At 47.0% G+C, this 21,961-nt stretch overlaps 1 protein-coding gene across 13 annotated transcripts in view; it reads left to right on the forward strand.

The window, feature by feature from the left end:
• Positions 1-21,961, forward strand: part of LOC147214519 (membrane-associated guanylate kinase, WW and PDZ domain-containing protein 1-like) — a 91,083-nt gene that overhangs the window by 24,559 nt on the left and 44,563 nt on the right. For 11 of the 13 annotated variants that reach the window (XM_086141520.1, XM_086141522.1, XM_086141523.1 and 8 more), the window contains exon 2: positions 618-734. In XM_086141520.1, coding sequence (XP_085997646.1) covers positions 618-734 — 117 coding nt within the window. Of the gene's footprint in view, positions 1-617; positions 735-8,363; positions 8,487-21,961 lie in introns of those variants that run through there. The other 2 variants (XM_086141529.1, XM_086141531.1) reach the window with 1 other exon arrangement.

A 21,961-nucleotide genomic window follows, 5' to 3' on the forward strand; every position in this document is an offset into this window, starting at 1 on the left:
TAAACGTGTATACATATGTATATGTGTGTGTGTGTTTATATGTATGTGTGTGTGTGTATATATGTATATATGTATATAATAATATTGCTCCTTGCATGAAAGTATGACAGTGATCTCACAGCGACATAACGCGGTGGATTGTCTGACCCCTCCGTCCGGTCAGCACATGGCCGGGAGCAAATCTGCTGCTCGCAGAGGCCGGCAGGAGGCTGCAGCTCCTCCTCCTCCTCCTCCTCCTCCAGGAGGAGCTTGCCAGCTCTCCCAGACTCGGATGATATATTTGGAGATCATTAAATGGTCCTAAATGAGACCCTGGCGTGAGGGGGAACTCTGACCATCTGGCCCCATTGTGAGCGGCGGGGCTCCGCTCAGCCTCGGCGGCGGCGGGGCCTCCGCCCTCGCGGACGCTGATCTTCTCCGCCAGCCCCCGGCCAATCAGAGGCCTTCATAACGAATCCCCCAAAACCTGCCCCGGTTGTCCTCGTATCTTCTAACCATCTCACCGTGCGCGTCTCCGGTATTACATAATCTGAAAAGTTTGTCCTTTCCCGGTATTGATTCCCCCGCGACTTCCTTCTAACAAGGTTTGTTGACTTCGTGGTTTGTCTTCTTTCCAGGTCAGAAGCTCAACAGAGACCTGAGGCACTATCTGAGCCTGCGATTCCAGAAGTCCTCCCCTGACCATGACCTTCAGAAGACCATCCGGGCCAATCTGTACCGCCACGCCGTGCCTTGTGAGTATGACCTCGTATCGCTAACGAGATGGCAGCCGGGCGACGGATTCTTCTACGGTTTCCATCGTCTCGGAGGATGACCGCCGGCCGCTGACAACCTTCTGACAACGCGGGTCCGTCCTATTGGACCGTTTTCCGCAGCTGTCCTGCGTCGCTGAGAAGCGGCTGGTCCAGCAGCTGCCCCGCCGGGTCCGACAGCTGCATCGCAGGGCGGAGGGATCTCCGTCTGAAGAGCCGCTCGTGTCGCGGTTGCGTTTATAAAAACGTTTCGGTGGCTTAAAGTCCTTTAGCGAAGACGTGATCTTCTGAACCTGGAATGACTGTCAGAGGGTTGAAGGTTAGGGCTTTGGTTTGAGGTACCTCTGGTGATTTCATATGGATGCTAAAGGCTAGCGCTTCCGCCTCGCGAGGAGAAGGTTCCTGGTTCGATTCCCCGCTCGGGGATCTTTCTCCTAGATCTCCACGTGTCTGAGTGGGTTCCCCGAGTTCCTTCCACAGTCCAAAATCATGCAGGGAGTTCCTTGGAGACCCCAAATTACCCAGACCGGTGACATGCGTTGAGTTTCATGGCTGGTGAGGCATTGACTGATGTGCCTCATGATCGCTCAGCACAAGAAACTAGTCACACACATACAGTTGTTGACAAAAATACACTGTACATTGGATATGTAGTTCATCTAGCAAAAGTGTTTGAACATTTTAATAGCGCCATGCAGAGAGACAGTAATACAGAGCACGCTGGCAGTCAGCTGTCAATCTACGTTGAGGTTCAACAGTTCGCTGCCTCACCTCACGTCTCTTCTCAGTATTTGAACAGTAAAATGAAAGAAAAGCCTGGCGATTTGGAGTAAAAGAAACAATCCAAAACTGGTGAAGTTAAATGAAAAGTACTCGTACAGTGGAAATCTGATAAATATAACCATTTTAATTTTGACGTTTTGACATTTTATTCTTCCCAAGACTGGCAGGTGAGGCACGGCCTCTCCTGCCTCCCCTGACTTCACCTCACCGACCCAAACATGTGAATGAATGAATGAATGAATGATATGTCTTTATGAGACATTTGAACGTACGGCCACATGTATATGTGGCTCTGTGATTGGTCCAGGGTGAACCCACCTGCTGTCTAACGACAGCTGGGATAGGCTCCAGCCTACCTGCAACCCTGAGTGCAAAACAAGCTATAGCGATAATGAATGAATGGCTGCCATATGATTAGCTAAATAATGAAAATGAAAATAATTGCATTCGTTTTTATTTTCTGTCTCTCAACTGCCTTAAAGCTCAGTTTCAACGTCTTATCTCTTCAAAGTAAAAGTCAGCTTTATTATCAGTTTTTCCGCATTTACTGGAGTAACCAAGACAATCCGTAGGTGACATGAAATTAACTTAATAATAATATTAATAGAGTCCAAATTAGCTGTAAAGCGCACGGTTACATTAAACAGTAAACATTAAACTTTGAGGTATGAAGTATAAAGTGCACGCGGATACAAACTGATATTTGACGGCACCAGAGAGGTTTTTTTTCGCTTGAAAAACACACACATGCATATAAAAAGTCCCGATGTAAATAAAAATAAAAACAATAATAAATACCACAAATAGAAAACATTTAAAGTCGGCAGTCGTTGGACCAGAGAGGACAAGCTTCCGGAGAAGAAATTATCTCAATGTTCTCGCAAATACAGAAGGTCCCCTTACAGCAGACTGGAATCTGCCTCCAGGCCCTTTTTTATTCCGTCATTTGAGCTTTCTTTTTTTTTTTTCCCCTGTTTCCTCTCAATCTCCGTCCCGCGTCCAGCCACATGACCGCTAAATCTGCCTCCCTCGCTCTGCCGGGGATTATGATGTTCTGATATATTGAAAATAGATTCCTGCCCGATTACGCCTCGGACGAGCCGGCACTCTCACCCAAACTCAAACTGCGAGCGGCTAAAAAAAACAAACAAAAAAGGCCGATATCACAATAAGTGGATGAAGGCGTCCTACAAGCGGCAGCCCAAGGCGACGGTGACTTTGACACGGCTACTCTGCAGAAAACCACCGAAGTTGCCTTCAACAATAACAGGATAATCCCTGAGCCCGTGCACATCTGTTGCATTCTGTAATTCGAGAGGATAACCATCGCAACAGCGCCTGTGTTTATTATTATTATGGGTTGTTGGAAGCAATTACGGGAGGGGGTGTCGAAGACGGCAGCCGAGGTGTGTGTGTGTGTGTGTGTGAGGGTCACAGGAGTGACTGTTTGCAGCTGGTCGGTCAGACCTTTTGCCCTTTGACCCCGACATGAAGGTCCGCGTTCGCCGCGATGCCCTGCAGGAACTCAAAAAGGCGCTCGGTGATTGGTGGAACCCTTCAGACGCCATTTTTAAAAGCTACAATCGGACAGAAACAGCAGGACGAGACGAAGCAATCCGGGTTGCGTTTCCTCAGGAGATTTAGGAGGAACGGCCACTCTGAGAAGATGCTGATGTCCCTCCATCGCTGCGCTGTGGATTCTGTCCTGAACCGTGGAATCTCACCGTGGTTGGAAAGGAAAGCGGTGCAGGGGACCATAAACCCCCAAAAATTGATCGGTCATCCTGTCCCATCGCTTGAGGACTTCTAGAAGAGTCCACAGCGTCCTCAGAGGTCCATCCCACCTTCAGCCACAACTGTTGCCATCAACAAGGAGGTTTTTGGACAATTAAGGCAAAAACCAACAGACTGAAAAACAGTTTCTACGCTCATCGCGTTAAATTCGGCGCAACCCCGAACGCTTGAACTTCACATAGTGCATTAACTTTTTTCCACTTTTCACTTTTTTCTTTCTACATATTTATTCTTCCTTCTAGTTGTTATTTATATATTCTATATCATTTTTTTATATTTTTGTGCTCATATTTTTTCTCTCTTATATCTCCAACCCGGAGATGCTACTATGGTCGTGTGGTCGTGTTTGTCCTGCTTTTTAAGGCTATTTATTGGTCTGTTTTGATCCCGAGAGCTGCTATCTCTAATTTTCATATCGCTCTGAGTCCTGACAATAAAAGGTTTGAATCCCTGAATGCTTCTGGTCTGCTCGGCCTCAGAGGGCTTTCCAGGGCTCGCGGAAGAACATCATTTTGGCTAAGATAGCTAGCTAACGTCAGCTAACGTTGGTCCCGTGCAGGGAGAAGATAGAAACACTCCAACCGTCTGATCGTCCATTTTTATTATTCCGTGGACCTCCGTGTCGCTCTTCTTCTTCTGTGTTTTTTTTTGGATCGCGCCGCCGTTGTTTCTCGTTTTTTTTGCGGAAAAGCACAAATAAAAAATTCCCCCGGAAGAGGAGGAGGTGGAAAAGGCTAGTTCCTGAAACCGATAATCCTTCAGTCCGAAAGCGCCGTCGAATTGAAGTGCTGTTTTTAGTTAGCTTAGCTTTCAGCTAAGGACTGTTGTCCTTTTCCTATCAACCTCCGGAGCGGGTGGGAGTCCAAACGGCGGTCCAGGATGGGCTCGATCCACACCAAACCAGGAGAGAAAATGTGTTTAATTTTTTTTTTTCTCCCTGTGATATCACGCAGAGGTTGTCTGGACTCCAAAGACTCCTGCCGGGCTGATTGTCTGCGTCCCTGCACGGCGCCCACTTTAATATCACGCCGATTAATTATTGATGAGTCTGTTGGATGCTGCGTTCGCTGGAGTGAAATGAGAAGCCGTCTTTGGTTTGACAGCTTATTTATCGTCCGTCCGTCCGCTTCCAGCTAATGCCTGGAAGCTGTTTTTAATGGAAGGCTGCAACACAGTTGTGGTCAGTCTTCTCCCCCCCCCTCCCTCCTTGATGACCTACTATCTCCACACACACACACACACACATGCAAATGTTGTCAGGGCATGACGAGGCAGAATGACAAAGGCAGTCCAATAAAAGCCACACACTCCTCCCCTTCATCTGTGTGTGTGTGTGTGTGTGTGTGACTCGAACAGGTGCCTCTCCCTCCACAACCAACTGAGATGGAGGCCTTTTTTTTTTTTTCCTCCTTAAGGCATTTGTGTGTTTATTAGAAGGGGGGGTGCTTTTCTTCTTCCTCCCCCTTCCCGCCGCCGCCGCTACAGATGGCCATTGTTATCGCGGGCGGCAAATGTCACAATTGATAGAGAAGTCGCTCCCTCATGGGATTCATTTCCCTCTCACATCTACAGCTGCTGCTTGAGGGTTATCTCCGTGTTATCCCGGCGTTTTCAGCCGCGGCGCCTCCCCTCCCTCCGTCATTCTCCTCTCTTTACTTCAAATCCTCCAGTGTGTGTCAGCGTCCCCGTGGCTCGGCGGCGGCCGCCTTCCTCTGTCACACTCTAGCTGCTTCCCCTCTCTCTCGCTGCCTCCGCCGCTCGCTTCCCTTCATCTCCTCCCTCTCTCTCTCTCTCTCTCTCTCTTCCTCGCTCTGTCTTTATCCCTCCCCTCCTCGCCTGTCCTTCAATCCCTCGCTTCCTTGTTTTCCACTCCACTGCCGATTCCCGGGGAAATCATTGCCGGAGACAAATTTCTCTGTTTGCCGCTCGCACAAAGGAAAGGGATTACGGCTGGATTTGCCGGCTGCCGGCTCCCTCCGCACACCAGGCAAGTGGCAGCTCCGCGTTATCTTCTCCTTCTCGCCGCCTTCTATTTTCCACTCTCGCCGTCCGCCATCTGAAGCCTGATGTATGCACGACGGCGAGTGTGTGTGCGGGTTGATGCTGTGTATATAGGCTAAGGGAATCAGGGATGGTGGGGGTGGGAATTATGCGAGGGGGGAAGGAGGGGGCGCGAGCACGTTCAACCCAGAGGGACAGATGGCCGGTAGCCCTGGTGCTTTTTCCTCTTTGGTTTTGTAATTCACCCTGCAGGCTTTGTGTCGGGCCCACGAGTACAGAGACCTTCTTTTCAGGAAGCGAGGGATGGCTGCTCTCCTTCTCGCTCGAATGGTGTGTGTGTGTGTGTGTGTGTGTGTGTGTGACAAACGGACAGGGTGAAGGAGAGGAGAGGCGGCAGGAGGGGTTGCTGTAGTGGTTTTTAAGAGAAGGTTAGGATACGAGGGCGAGACTCGGAGCTGAGAGGGAACAGAAAGGAGGTGCGGGGGGGGGGGGGGGGGGGGGGGTTTCGGGGAGGGCGGGGGGGGGGGGGTCATCAACCTCCAATGCATGGAGGTCAGGTCCAGATGCTGCACAAACAAAAGGGCTTCTCTGGGGGGGAACGGCAGAGGGAAGCGTGGCACTCACCATTGTGTACGTCGCTGCATTGCAGGGTGCTGCCGGGGAGGCTCATGCTAATGACCCCCCATTCATTCGCTGGTAACGGATGAGCGGGCCCCGGCCCCGGCCCCGGCCCCGGCCCCGGCCCCGGCCCCGGCCCCGGCCCCGGCCACGACGCCCCCGGCTCACGTGACCGAAAACAACCCCCTTCCCCTCCGTAAAACAACAGGGAATAGAAGACGACCCCAGGAAGCCAGGAAAATCTGTGTTTTTGCATAGTGATGACGTATGAGGACAGGTGCAGACGCTCTGTGTGTATGTGTGTGTGTGTGTGTTTACATGGGCCGTGCATGGGAAAACATTGACATATCACGCCGTATTTCAACTGACAAATCAGCGCGACGTCTTCCCGGATGTCGGAATGACGCTCTGAACGGAAGCCGCTCCTGCTGCGATACGGAAATCGATGTTTTTTGAAAAGACGGTAATCTTCCGGTGACCCCGGAATCATCCGGGCCCCGGATTGATGAGCTGCTATCTGACGGAAACCCCGCGCGGCGCCCAAATCCACGCCGTTGTCGCTTTCTCTCCGGCAGGTATTTTGCTGTTTCACCGGAGTGTGTTATTTCTATCCTCCGCTTTTAGGTCAAGGAAATGAAATGCCCTCGTCGGCTCCGGGAACAAAGATTCTCTGTTATGACTCTTATAAGAAGAATCTGTGTGTGAGAGTCTTGTGATGATCTGGATCCAGTGTGTCGGCCAGTTCGCCAAACACACTTGAAGCGTTTTTATGTGCCGCGGGGACGGACGCGGATCTGAGAGAGATAGTTTTTTTACAGTATTTAGCTTATCAGCGACACCAATCGATTTATTTGAATGATCCTCTCGCTGCCCCGATGGCCTTTTTTCACCATAGTAGTGCTCAGGCTTGTGTTAGCAGCAACAATAGTAGTTTCCATACTAGCATCACGCACTGGTTTGATTTAATCTGCAGGAATTTGCAGAATTATGGTCCATAATGTTGGCTCAGAAATGTTATTTGTTCGCCTCGTAGTTGCTGCTGTCGAATCAAACCCAGCAAAGCCCTAAAGGAACGTTTCTGCTAATTTTAAAAGAATCAGTGCCTTTTTTTTTTTGCAGCTGAAAAAATGCCACCCAATCAGATTTTCTTGTACTCACCTTGCTCTCCGAGGCATTTCCTGCAACGCACCGACCGTGGTGATGTTTCAGGTACACGATAAAACACAGATATATATAAATGTATCGTCCGCACATCCTTCAGCTATGAGTGGTGTCCATGTTCTGCACACATGGAGCTTCCAAGAACGCTTAGCAACACCTGATAGCGACGCAGGAAACGGTGAACTGATAGCGACTCCTGATAGTCCGCTGAACTAGCGGCGCCAGAAGCTAACGGCAGCCGAAAATGCTAAATCTGGAGTTATTTTGACCGTTCGCTCCGGACGACTTGCGGCGACGTGGAGGGCGCGGCGGGAAAACTCACGGGGACCGGTTCCACTTTTTATCGGCGCCATCACCTGCTGATCTGTCAATCACCGAGCCGTAGCGGAGTGCTGCTGCGGCACACGTGTGTGTATGTGAGTGTGTGTGTGTGTGTGTGTGATGTGAAGTGCAAGTTTTCAAACTCTCTGCAGACCGGAATAAATCAAAAATGCATAAAAATAGCGAAGCGCTGCACAACTGTTTTCAGCCGAAGGGGGGGGGTAAAGTTGTTAGCGTTAGCCTTCCACAACGTGCTAATGCATGACAGCGAAGGGGTCATGTGACGCCAAACAAAAAGCCGCAGTCCTCCCCCCTCGGGACGGCTCTTGGGGTTTGCGGTCAGGTTGCCGAGGCAGCGCTCCACGTGTATGCAGGTACAAACCTGCGCAGGTACCGTTTTATTCGTCTCGCCGTGACGTTTTTAATCCCGCGGACGCCAACTTCGCTCGCGATCGGAAGGCCCGGAAGCGGCGCGTCCTTCCAGAGCCGCTTCCGACCTTTCCACGCGCGATCACCCCGAACCAAAGTCTCCTCCAGCTCCCCTAATCCTGGTCCCGCCGCCTTCCACGCCCGTGTTTAACCCGGCTCTCGCCCCCCGGGGAGGTTTTCACGGTCACGGGACCTGCGCGGAGCAGGCTGTTTATCTGGAGGGACCATGTGTTAGGTAACGTCAAGAGACTACACTTATGACTCAGATAGCGGGAGAAGGAGCGGGGAAGAACAGTGTGACAGACGAAGAGAGGAGGAGGAGGTGGAGGAGGTGGAGGGGAAGGAGGTTGTGGGCGGGAGCATGCAGGGGGCTGTGGGGCTGCAGCCATTGGCCTCAGACAGGAGCCGGAGTGTGAATGGCTCACATTGGCTTAGCCTTTAAGCTGGGCTGGACCTCTAATTTTCTCTGCTTGTGGAGCTTTGAAGAAAAACGGCAGCTGCCCGCAAGCCGGCGGGGGTCGGGGGGGGGGGAAGTAACGCTCGCGCTTCAGACGGAGCCTCGTCGCTCGGATTTATCCCTTCGGAATATTCCTGCGGAATAACGAGGAGAGCGGCGGCATCGTGGAGGTAATTCTCCGACACCTACTTCTGCTCCCGGGAGCGACGCCCCGGCTTCCGGGATTAGATCGGAGAAAATGTGGGTGGGACGAAACAGACGGATGCACGCTGACACAGAAACACAGAGGCAGGTGGATCGGGCTTCGGGGCTGAGACGCCGGGAGAAGCTTCGCCTCTGCGGATCTCCGTTGTGTCGGCGACGACGACGACGACGGCGCGTCGCGTTGCTTCGCGCGAACGGCGTTCGGTTTAGGAGGGTGAATTTTAAACCCCGATCTGTTGACACAATTCCCCGCTCCCTCGCCGCCGCCACTGACTCACCCCCCGCCACGTCTCAAACCTCATCTTCCCTTCATTTTCAACTCCTTGAGTCACCTACCCGTGGCTTCGTCTTTTTTTTTTTTTTTAACCACCCTTTGTCTCCTGGAGCTTCTCCAGATAAACGCCGTTCATCATACGGGTGGAGGGTTGAAAGAAAACAAAACAAACAAAAAAAAAAAAAACAAACCCTTTTTGTGCTGTTTTATGAGATTTTCCAGCTCATGACGCTTGACGTCGCTCACCCGCTATGCATTTCCAACCCCCCCTCCTCCTCCTCGTATTGAAAGGGGACAGAATCGGGGAGGGGAAGGGGGGGAACAGCAGGAGAATAGCGTCCGGGTCTCAGCTGCGAGCAGCGCTGCGGCGCGAGGCCCAAAGAATGGCCTGTTGTGTTGGGCAGGAACAGCATTGTGTGTCTGGCCTTTTCTCCCCCTCTGCCCTCCTGTTCCACCATAATGGCTCTCTCCATCATCCCCTCCGTTTTGAACAATAACACCCGGGAAGCTGTTTAGAAAGTAAGTCCCGGGAGCGGAACGCTACTTCGGACAGGTGGATTTAGCGACTCGAGAGGCGACCGACGGTTTGGCGGATATCTACCCGCCTCGGAAGTTCTGGAGCGGCGGAGCTGCTTCTTGCTTAATCATTAATCAGAGCTCCTCCGCCACATCCATCCTCCCTCCCGCCCTTCCTTCCTCTTCCGCCGCTCTCGGCGGAAGTGCCGATTCGAACGCGACGCGCGGGACGTAATCTCGCCGCCGCCAACATGGCGGACGACCGCTGATCGACAACGGAGGGATGGCTTTGAAGCACCGACGCCCGCCGCTTTTAACGCAACGTGATGCGCGTTCAAAGATCGGCCCGCTTGGCAACGGGCGCAAATGTTTGTCTGGCGGTTGAGAAGCTCCCGTCATCTGGCCGGTGTATTGAGGGACTACTTGTGTAGACGAGCCTTAAAGTGCCGCCTCAATCAATGCCGCTCCGGTAATTGTTCTCCAGGCCCTTGAGAGTTTCCCCCGCGAACTCCGCCGAGTGTTTGCTTTGTCTGGCCGGCTCCCGGACGGGCGCCGCGTCTTTTCTGCCGTAGGACTCGTCTTCGTCCCCGTCGACGCGACGCTCGCGTCGGGCGGATGCGGCGGAAACGGCATTCAGAGCCGCTAACGCTCCAGAAGGTCGTTTCCAAATCTCACACTTCCAACCCTGTGAGTTTGAAAAAAAAAACAGCAGATGCTTGATTGAACCCACAAGTGTGTGTGTGTGTGTGTGTGTGTGTCTGCGTTAGACAATGAGTGGAAGCTCTTTAGACCATCAACAGCAGCAAGGCGATGTTAGGGTATCAAATGTCACTGGGCCTAAACAGAGGGTTTTTTTAAACTGTGTGTGTGTGTGTGTGTGTGTGTGTGTGTGTGTGTGTGTGTGTGTGTGTGTTTGAGGCCTCGCAGAATCCCACATTACCTCACAAGCATTTTCCAGTGATCATTAGGGTTTCATGCGAGGCATTATTTGTCAGCGTTGTTGTTCTAAGTAGATTTTACTACAAAGTACACATTTTATAAAATGTACCACTGTTACTGCAATTTTTAAAGTACAAGTACATTAAAAATACTAATATTAAGAAAGCGAGGTGACCGTTCGAGCCCGCTGACTAATACGCCGCGATGTAAACAAGGTCTTCTTGTTTGTTAGCCAGGAGGTGTGTGAGGAGCCTTGGATTTGTTCTGCTAGACGTTTCTGGAAGCTTCAGCTGGCTTTAAGACAAAGCTGAGGTCCAAAAGCATGCTTGCTTGCTGCTGAAGGAAGCGCTGAGGTCACCGTATCTTCTCCTGTGGATCCACAGTCACCTAGTTGAGTCTCAAAAGGCCTCAGGTGTCCGTATCAAATCCCACGAGCGATAGCGTGTCTATAAACATGGCTGTTTTTGTATGAACACGTATGATCGACATGTCGGCTCACAGCCAGAAGGTCCCTGGTTGGATTCCCACACAAAATTTGAGTGGAAATTTGTCTCCATGTTCTCCTCCGCGGGGTTCCTCAGGGTTCTCCGGGTTCCTCCTGCAGGAGGTCCAGTGGAGACGCTGAAAGGTCCAGGCACGAATGAGAGGATGAACTGTGTGTCCGATTATGTTGCGTGCGGATAAATAAATAGATGTTTATAGCACTTTGTATGATGGTGGATGAGAGGGTGAATGCTTGAAGGTCCCTATAAAGCATGATTGTATATCTCTAAATGCTATTATCAATGCTATTATCTATATGATGTGGATGAATGTTTGTTTGTCTTTATATAACATGTAGATGACGGACGCCATTCAAGAGAATGAATGAATGAATGAATGTGTGAATGAATGCTTGTAGGTCTCAATATGATGTAGATGAGAGGGTGAACTTGCGTGTCTGCACGGCTGATGGTCTGGTTTTCGTCGCCGTATTAAAAGTATGACCACGCTTGAGAACGGCTAGCGGCCCAGAGACAGAAAAGAGGAGTCGCTCTTTCACCCCGGCAGATTTTGGAGATACAGCAGGGAACCATCTGGCTGACGACGCCGAGCTCGGAGGAAAATCACCGTGTCGACTCTGAGTCTTCCTCGCGGATGTACACCGTCGGTCTCATTTAGCATCTCTCCGCCTTCTGCTCCCGTGAATCTCTCCGTCCGACCCGGGACGCTTTCAGACAATACCGACGTGAACTCGGCCGATCCGATGAAATATTTAGTCGTCCTCTTGCAGACGCCGCGCTTCCCTTCGCGCTGCGGATTCGCAGACGGAAGGAGCCGCGCCGAAACGGCGGTCCGGGCATAAGACGAGCAAAAAGGATGGATGCCGAGCGTCGGAAAAAGAAATTGAAAAAGAAAAATTAAAAGAGACAATATGAATTTATGGCTGCCAACGTAGTCGAAGCCGAGCCGCGCGCGTTGTAAATGATTAAGTAGCCAGATGGCCTTGGAATCTGCTTCCCTCCGAAGATTCGCTCGGCGAGCTCCGTGTTCGGGAAACCTTCAAGATAAAGAAAGGGGAAAAAAAAAAAAGAAACGGGGGGAAGGCGGGAAAAGAAAACGTGGAAACGTGAACCAGCCAAGTAAAAACAAAGATTTAATTTCAATTTTCAACAAGCTCCCTCTTGGAAGTTCTCGGCCGTTCTCGCCTCTCACGCCGTTCCTGCAAGACGACAGCGGCTCTCAACGTCCGCCGCCCCAAATTCTGTAATTAATGACCGGTTTCAGATGGACCAGCGGTTTAGGGTGCGTCGGCGGGAGGATGTCCCAGTATCCGAAGACGGGGATGTGGGTCACCGCATGCGGCGTCTTCAGGGACACATGTCCCTCGCTCCGGAGCTTCTTTTTCTTTTTTATGAGCTGCCAGCGAGGACAGAAACCGTCTTCCACAACCCCACTATTTATAGTCCACACTCCGAATAGACCGAGTGTTTACACCGGAGGCTGTCGTACCTGGATCTGTGTGTGTTTACCGGAAATGTCGGAAGGCGGAACGAATAACGTGGCGTGAAGGGATCGACGTTGACGCGTCGGGTTCGGCGAAATCTGCCGCGAAAACACGTCGAAATGGCGTAAAATACGTCTCGAGATCGGGACGACGATACGATTCAGGACCGTGGCGACCATTTTTAACCGGAAAAAAAAAACACAGTAAAGGAAAAGATGCAGGCGTTTGCGCGGGGAGGTGAGTAAAGAGTTGAGTGAGCTTCGTGGAGAGTTAATATATCTCTAAATACCATCAAAATGATCATGTTTTTACTTTGCGGGGGAAAAAAAAATTCACTTTTGAGATGAGATGAGATGAGAACAACTTTATTTATCCCGAAGGAAATTGTTGTGCCAGAGTTTCAAGCAAAAACATAACAGTAATAGATAATAGGAGGGAGAATAAGAGAATAAGAAATACAATAAGATATGAATTGTCAAGGTTAAGTTTCGCGGGGGTCTCGGGACGTAACTCCCGTTGAATGTCAAAAGTTGTATTTGCCGTGAAGGTGAACTCGTAGGATTTAATTATGGAGTGTTTTACACCTTTACTTTCATTCATTCATTCATTTTATTATCTTTATTGCTCTTCCTGCAGTCATGGCGGTGGGAGCCTATCCCCGCTCTCATTGGTGGAGAGGCGAGGATCATGTCGGATCCGTCGCAGGGTCACTTAAAAACCCACGCAACCGTTGGTCCTCCCGTTCGCTCATCAATAATGAAAGCCTGCGCTTTCTGCACAGCATTAAAAAGCATTAAAATTCATTATATTTTGCCAGAATGAAGGCAGTAGACGGAATAACAAACCTTTTAAAATTCCATGTCTGGAGGCATTTAAAGAAACATTTATTCACCATTTATAGAAACATTTTGATCGGAATAGTGAGAGGATTTGTGACGATCGACAAGCCGAGCAGGAGGTCTAGAGGACGACCAAAGAGAAGATTCATGAACATAGTGGGAGAAGATATGAGGATACAGAGAACTAAGATAACTAAGATATGCACTCATAAACATAAACAAAGTGAAATCCACGTGATTGTGTCGTTTCATCGACAGGCGTCTCCACGACTGTGATTTCAATGATTGCAATTATTCAAGATTAATGTATCTGCAGTTGGACGTGGGCATTAAATGTATTTAACGTGGCATTAAATTCCATTTGCAGAAACCCTGATCATAAAGGGACATATTTGCACGTATAGACGTTCAGCCGAACCTCACTTTTCACAGGAGTTACGTTCCGAGACCCCCCGCGAAACGTGATTTCTCGCAAAGTATCATTTTGATGGTGTTTACAGAAATATTAACGCTCGCCGAAACCTCGCTCAACCCCTTACCGACCTTCCGCTATCGACCCGCCGTTGGATCATTGCAAAGTACAATAAACATTGAAATACGATAAACCGACCGAGCCGTATCGTCGTTCCAATCTTGCGATATATTTTGCAGGGCTTTTGCGGCGTTTGTCGAAGCGGGGAGTCGTTTGAACGTGAGAACGCCTCTTGGATTTCTTCTTCTTCTTGTCGCTTCTCCTCCGTCAACGGATCCGAATGGCGTTCTATTAAATCATCGCTGTCCAAGTCATCTCCTCAGAGAAGCCAGCAAAGGAGATCTCGCATTTTATTTATTTTATAAAATGAATTTTTGTTTATTTTTACTATATTTTTTACGTTTTTTTTTTTCTTTTTCTTCTTAGGCTAAAATATGGCTATTTCATCATGAAAAAAAAAAATTCAAATACTGCAAAAAAAAACACTAAAGAACGATAAATCGCGAGAACCAAATTACAAAAAAAAAAAAAAACAATGGGAAATAAAGGGTGAAATAATTCCGGACTGCAAAGTAGCGAGGGTCCACTGTATTGGACATTTTGGCGTGTTTTCACAGCAGATTTCGACATGAGGCAGTTTAGAGCGGCACCAGGTATACAGATGTGCCACTTTTGATGGATTTTTACTGCGTTCTGTAATAGCAATACAACAGAGCCATCAGTATAGTTCTATACATTATACACACACAGGATAATAAAGGACGGTGTGTCACGAAACCAGGGGTCGGCAATCTTTTCCAAAAAAAGAGCCATTTGGAGCCGTTTTCCCGCAGTAAAGAAAACACCGGGAGCCACGCAACCCTTTTGAAATGAATTAACACGATATATAACGATATTTATTGTCCAATCAAAATATATGTTGCATTTTTTTAAATCGACAAACAAGTGCAGAGAAAACGAAATGATATGTATGAATGCAAGTAAACATTTTGAACTCCGGAAAAATAATACATTGGGTTGCAGGTTATTCTTAAGCAAAATGCTCCATGTCTATTTGAGACCTTCTTATTTATTTTTATTTAAATGATCCACCGTCAGCAAACTAAAAATGCTGTCCTCTCTCTGTGTGCTGTCATCCTTTTACTGCCACGTACAATCGCTTAATAAGAGCAACAAAAATATTTAAACATGTTTTATCGATGTTACAAGATCACCATAATGTTCATAAATAAAATACATTTTAATCACGGGTTGCCGACCCCTGCACTAATCAGTGACATTATATGAATCACATAACAAACAAATCCCGCACAAGGAGCTCATGGACAGCATGCGGTCGGACAATTAGATGAACACAACAGTAATACAAGTTTTATTAGATTACATTATTGTCATTACAAAGAGTGCAATTAGCATTCGTTAGCATTCAACTTTAAACAGATTTAAACTCCCTTTCTGTTATTCTCACGCAGAAGTAAACTAAGGAAACCACACTGAGCATGAAGAAAGGTGGAAAACCCAACTAGCCTATTCTGCGCTAAAAGGGAAAAAAAAACCATCTTGCACGGCATCGTGCACGGTGGTGATGCGTTCAAGAGCGTAGGATCGATGAGAACTCACCGACAAACGCCAACTGAACGCTATCATTTCAACAACCGTTAAATACGTTAAAACACGGGCTTTCTAACGCCACCGTTTTCATCTCGGGCGGTGCCTTGCTCATGGGTTCGGCACGGTGACGCGCCCGAGACCGATGCCGTCGTCGTGGCAACGGCGAGGACGAGCGTACCTGGGCTCCCGCATCCCTTCAGCGCCGCTCGAATCGATACCCGCGTCCACTACACAACCGCCGCACATCAGATGCCACTCAATAACATGATTCCCGGACAAGATAAGAGGGGCTGAGGGGAAGTGTGTGTGTGTGTGTGTGTGTGTGTGTGTGTGTGTGTGTGTGTGTGTGTGTGTGAGACCGCCCAGCCAGAGGTGCTGAGGCGGAGGTTTTCTTTATCGACGGTGTGAGAGGGTGAAAATGAGGCTGAAGGCTCATGCTGGATGAGGAGCTCAGTCTTCCTCTTCTGCTAATCGACGGCGCCGTTGCGATAGAGACCGAAAACGGTCGGCGGCCGGAGTGATTCCGCTCAGCCTTCCAGGTGGGAACGTTCTCCCGCCGCCTCTGTCGCGACTAATTAGCGCATCGGGAAGTGATATCGTGCAAAACGAAAGGCCGAGACGTTGTGCGGGAAGTGAGATTGCATTCATTAGCGTCGCGATGCTAAGTTAACGCTAGATGCAGCCGCATTGTGCGTCGCTGTACTCAGAGTTCCGACTTTGACCAATATTCATTTAACGAAAAATATCTCGAAGTTGCGACGTCAACATATATGCACCGAATACAGTGGAGAAACGTAGCCATGTACTGCGGTACCGTTGGGCAACTGGTAGCGCTGAGATACAGCTAGCATCTGCTATATGGTACAGTTCTAATTTGCACCCTGTGAAATTTCTATTTCTTTTCTATACCTGCAAATTTTACAAATTTTATACGTTTCAAAATTGTGCACCTCAATTTTTTTTCATTGCGAGAATTTCATATGCCAAATAAACAGATTGTTTATTTAAGTTGCGTTTCCTTTGCCAAAACCAATCTTTCATTTTGTACGAGAGAATATAAGTTGAAAAAAAGATACAAGAGATACAAGAGAAAATAAAAAGATAAACACCTAGAATAGGTTGTGTGTCTAAACTGAAAAATCTGATTGTTTACATTTTGATAGAAGTTGATGAGAACGGATCGTCGTCGGAAAACGAGTGACTGTATTTCATTTTGAAAACAAGCGTCGCAGCTGATAGGTTGCATTATTCGACTTGGAATGTACCATGAAAAAAAAAATAAATAAAAAAAAAACCTTTGAGTTCACCTCTTTACAATAAGGAAACGATGTTGTTAGTTTGTAATAGTTCACACCGTCTTCTCAAAATATGGAATATGTTACACAAATATTAGCTTGGGGAAAAACACACCGTTGAACAAATGCATCAAATGTGATTCATTCAGTATCTATAAGAATTGTCTATTGGATCCAATCAGGGAGCTTCTTGCTGCGAGGTGGAGGCGGCGTGATATACCTTCATGGAAGATGGTCAAGCAACTTCCTTGTTTGATTCCTTCCTGGATGGTGTTTCTGCTTCCTCTCAGTCAGAGACCAGTTGATTGGATGAACGGGTGAATGCTTGTTTGGCTCTCCTATATGAGGCTCTGTGATTGGCCGGCCTTTCAGAGCATCTTAGCATGCCAGGATTAGCGTTGAGCTCAAAGCACCAGCGTGCCTCGGTATTATCGTGACTGTCACTATATGAATGGCTGCATGCTAAGCTGAAGGAAATTAACAGACACAGAAAAGTTTCAAATGCAGTGACAAGAACCAGTAAAATCTGCGAGCAATGAAACTTATTCTTTCTATAGAATTATTCTTCAAATCTATATGTATCTATTAATATATATGTGTGTGTGTGTGTGTGTGTGTGTGTAAAGTACATTATATACTTCCGATTCTGAAATTTCTATCTATCCATTTCCTATGTGTATACTCTAATTTTCTATTTCATCCTATGTACGTATCATTCATGTATATTTTTACGTGTGTGTTTTATATATACTGTATATGTGTGCACATATGTATATATATATATATATATATATATATATATATACGTGTGTGTGTGTGTGAATATGTGTATCTGTGTGTATGTATATATGTGTATCTATGTGTGTGTATATACACTGCTCAAAAAAGGGAACATAAAAATAACACATCCCAAATGCAAATGAATGAAATTTACTTATGATATACTTTCTTATTTAGTCGAATGTGCTGATCACACATTATCACACAAAAATGATCAATTATTGATCAGACGTTGATTAACGTCCTTATTACAACTGAAAATGACTGTGTTGGTTCCGATGTGGACAGTTTGATTGACTTGGAGTTACATTGTGTTGTTTAAGTGTTCCCTTTAGCAGCATATTATGTGTGTGTGTGTGCGCGTGTGCGTGCGTGTGTGTGTGTGTGAGTGTGTGTGTATCTATCTATCTATCTATCTATCTATCTATCTATCTATCTATCTGCAGGCTAAATCAGTTATTTACACTGAGGTAGCATCTAACACTTTAATGCAATGGCCATACATATATATATCGATATCTATCTATTTATATATTTACACACACACACACACACACACACACACACACACACACACACACACACACACACACTCACACTCACACACACACATATATATATATATATGAACATTCGTTAGGAGAGATGGTCCCCATGGAAATGAATTCATGCAGGTCTCCTCTGCGCCTGAGTGTGTGTTTTGCTTTGTTTGTGGTTCGCCTGCCACTCCATGAGGAAGGTTTCCCAGCGCTGGTCAGATGATGGGCCAGATGGGGACTATCTTAATCTGAAAGTCATCCCGGCTTCAGTCATAATTCAATTATTCCCGATCAACGATTGAATAACGGCGACCTGTCAGAACGTGCCGGATGCTTCCCTTCGAGCCGAGGTTCGTCCCGCGGCTTTTGATGGCGAATGGTTTTTGGCGAATTCAAACGCCGTCGGTAAAAAAGCAGGTCTGTTCTCCTAAGAAAGGTCTTGGCTCCTAAGCACAATTACTTTCAGCAAATCCCCATAATCCCCGCGGAATGATAACAGACGAGTAGCAAAGCCATCTAGCGGCTGCTATAAAGACGACTACTATCTATTAGTAACAAGAGTTTAGACACAGGCTTAGTCTGATTTCCCGAGATCCTGAACCAGCAGTACTAAATTTGCCATCCATCTATAAGATAACACATTTAAATGTGTATTTTTGTTAAATATTCCGTGAGAAAATGCATGGATTTACTTATTTTAATGCCATTGTCGCCGAGCCACAGCAAAGCAATCAGAATATTAGGAGTTTGCGAGAGCGCATTTTGCAATTTCCCCATCATGGGACTAATAACGGATTATCTTATTAGTGAGAGAGTCGGCGCTGTTATGAAAGCAAAAGAGCAGCGTCGGAAATTTAAAAAAAAAAAAAAACACGATTGATGGATATCAGACGCAGGGAGAAACAATAGCTTCGTAATTAAGATCCGACTGCACGTAAGGACCGCGGTTGGGAGTGTACAACGGAGCGAAAAAAAAAGAAATTGTCGCAATTGTTATCAAAATGTGATCTGTCAGGAGTAGCGGTGTGTGTAAAGGTCAAAGCCTTCCCAGCCGCGGCGGCTCCGTCGGCGGACGGTGGGGCTCTGAGCGCGCAAACGTGTTCATCCGTTCATCCGCGCAACCTAAACGTACGAGCTAACGCGCTCGTAGCTTTTGTGCCGCAAAGATGGCGGCGATCAAAAATGCACGTGCATGAAGGCAAACACGGGAAGGACAAGATGCACATTTGACAAAACAAACCCTCGGCGTGCGACGCGGCTACATCAGCTTGCACATCTGTGTGTCGCTGGGATCTCGTCCAATGTAAGCTAGCTGCTAAATCAGCTGAGTGTTTGCACAGCATCAGGCTAAATAACAAGAGACATCTGCTGTCATTTCCCACTGATATTCAATCTATTAATTAATATATACGAAATTCTTTTGTCACAGCAGCGTAACACTTCTTATAGTATCAATAAATATGAATATAAATGTAAATAAAGAGACAATTACAAGACAATTAAAAGATAGCAAAAGACATCCACAAATAAATAGACAGCAGAGAGAACAACAACAACAACAACAACAACAACAACAGCATCAAGGATAAGAATAGACAACAGAATGGAAAAAAAAAAACAGTAAGGGTGAGAATGGACAACTAAAACAACATGGATAAGAACATGAACAGTGACCATAGCAACGACAAAAATAAACAAAGATAAGCGAATCGGCTGAGACCAACAGGGATAAAAGTAGAAAATGGAATTCAGGCATTAACTGTGAATTAATCTGCGTTATACTGTAATTTCCAGACTATTGTGCGTACCTGAATATGATAAAAAAAAATCCCAAATAAATCTATGTGTACATATATAGGCCACGCTGGTCTATAAGCCACACTGTAACATGAGATATTTACACAGAAACGTTTTTAAACTTGTAATTAAATACATACCGGTAACATCCGCAAATACGTGCTGGAAATGCTTTTTTTCTGCACAGTGGCCAAAAAAGATGAATAATAAATCTGTACATTTTCTATCCCCGCTTCCTCCTCCTCCAGCTGATCTCTAAAACCTAAAAAAAATCCATAAATCAGTTGCACAATTGCTTAAGCCACGGCGTTCAAAGCTGGTGGAAAAAGTCGGTTCTACACAGAAGTTAGTTCTAGCTTAGCTTAGCTTAGCTTAGCTTCACCCTGAACCACGTGACGACACATACAACCGTTCCCCCTCTCGTATCTCGGATTTCATCGACAAAGCATTGGAAATCGATCGGCGGACAAATCGATGGTTCCGGAAGGGTTGTTGAGGTGCATCGTGATGCTGAATCCGTTCACCTGCCGCTGCGGCGTTACCTAAGAAGTTAGCTTCACACCGACGACCCTCGGTCTCGGTGGAAACGCGGTCCGAAGCTGCAAACAAAGCGAAAAGTATAAAAAGATCCCCCTCTCTGCCCGTGCTGCACATGTGCGAGCGCACGTTGTCCATGCTAGTGTGTGTGTGTGTGTGTGTGGTGTCCAGGTGGCGTGCGTGAATGAGTGAGGCCGCGGCGTGTGATTGACGAGCAGCCCGCCAGCCCCGCCTCCTCCGGCGGTTTATCTCCGACTCGAACGCCCTCTTTATCGGATCAACTAAAAGCAGCGAGTAAACAAACAAAGCGGTGGCTAAATATCTGCAAAAGAAGTGGAAAAAACTGATCCTCTTCAGGCTCAGATGATCCAGGAAATACAGGAAATAACAATCTAATGACCCCGTGACATTAATAATAGCGCTTTGGCTACTCAGTTACTTATCGGTTACTTTCTGTGTGTCTGTGTTTCCTGAATTTTTATTGAATTAACAAGGCGGTTGGATTCCCACAGAGAACGTCTGTGTGGACTCTGCACGGGGTTCCTCCGGGTTCTTTGGGTTCCTCTGGCAGTCCAAACATATGCAGGAGTATATCAAGTCAATATCGACTTAAAATAATCACCTTATGCTGGATTTTTGCAGAAAAAATGAGTTTTCCTGGAGTCGCGGCGCTTCTGTCATCTTGTTGGTTAATTATAGGAGGTCATCAGAGCTTTATTAGATCAGCCTTTTCCTAGTTTTGCATGTTTAGCATATTTAATATTATCTTTCGGTCTTTGCTGCGACGTAACATAACAACCAGAAGATGAGCTCCGACGAAACCACGACGAAGAGTCACCAGAGCGACGTTGGCGGTAGAGACGGTATTTGTTGGCGGTCTGGATGGACGAGGACGGCGAAGGACGTGGCGGATTGTCCGACGTATCGTAAAAGCGATGGAGTGAAATAGCAAAAGCTCTGCTAAGACCCGGTGGAAACAATTCAGGCTGGGAAAAAGAAAAAGCTGAACGAATCAAGTTGTAGGTTGGTAAATAGTTTCACAGTCTTTGTAAGATCTCAGTCTGAGACCAAAAACTAGAAACTTTTCATGTGAGGAGTTGTGAGATGATAGTTTTCTCAAAGTCTCCTGACGTGTCGGTAACATAAGTCACTTTTTTGATTTTTTTTTTGCGTTCATATCCACAGTGAATGCATTTATTCCAAGAAGGTGACAATATGAACTATATGTTGTCCTGTGATTGGCCGGTCCGGAACCAACCTCGCCTCTCGCCCAAACCGGCTAAAAATCTGTGAGACTCCGAAAGACGTGCCTGGCTTTCAGCGCAAACCTTCTCAAATCCAGCAGATGTCGGGAGGATCATTTATAATAAGGGAAAAATCCATACGTAAGATACATCAGGAACCATCCAAGTCGGGCCTGTTCATTAAAAAAAACAAATGTTGTTGTTTATGTATAAGACATATTCAAAATGTACAAAAACCAGCTTGATGGGAAATGGTTTGCATTTATCAACCAGACCAGCTGCTGGTCTGGTGAGCGCAAATAAATGCAAATGAGTTGCTTCTAAATCTGTTTTTTTTGCTGCGATCCAGCCGCTGCAGGGGCTTCGGGCCTGGAACCAAAACACCCAACAAGCTTCCTCCGTCTTGATCGATACCCGCAACAGTTTGTTGCGATAATGCTAATGCTAATCCTGAATTGCACTTCTGCGGTATTCACAGGAAGTGGTGGACCGTTGTTTTTTTGTTTGTTTTTTAGCGTTGATACTGATAAATTTGCCCCAGCTTCTGCTTTTCCGTCAAACTGGAAGGCATTGGTGATATTCTGGAAAGAAAAAATAGAAATAGAGCGTAG

Source organism: Fistularia commersonii, chromosome 34, assembly GCF_037954325.1.
Source record: "Fistularia commersonii isolate RoL2024-O1a breed Wild chromosome 34, RoL_Fcom_v1.0, whole genome shotgun sequence".
Lineage (NCBI taxonomy): Eukaryota > Metazoa > Chordata > Actinopteri > Syngnathiformes > Fistulariidae > Fistularia > Fistularia commersonii.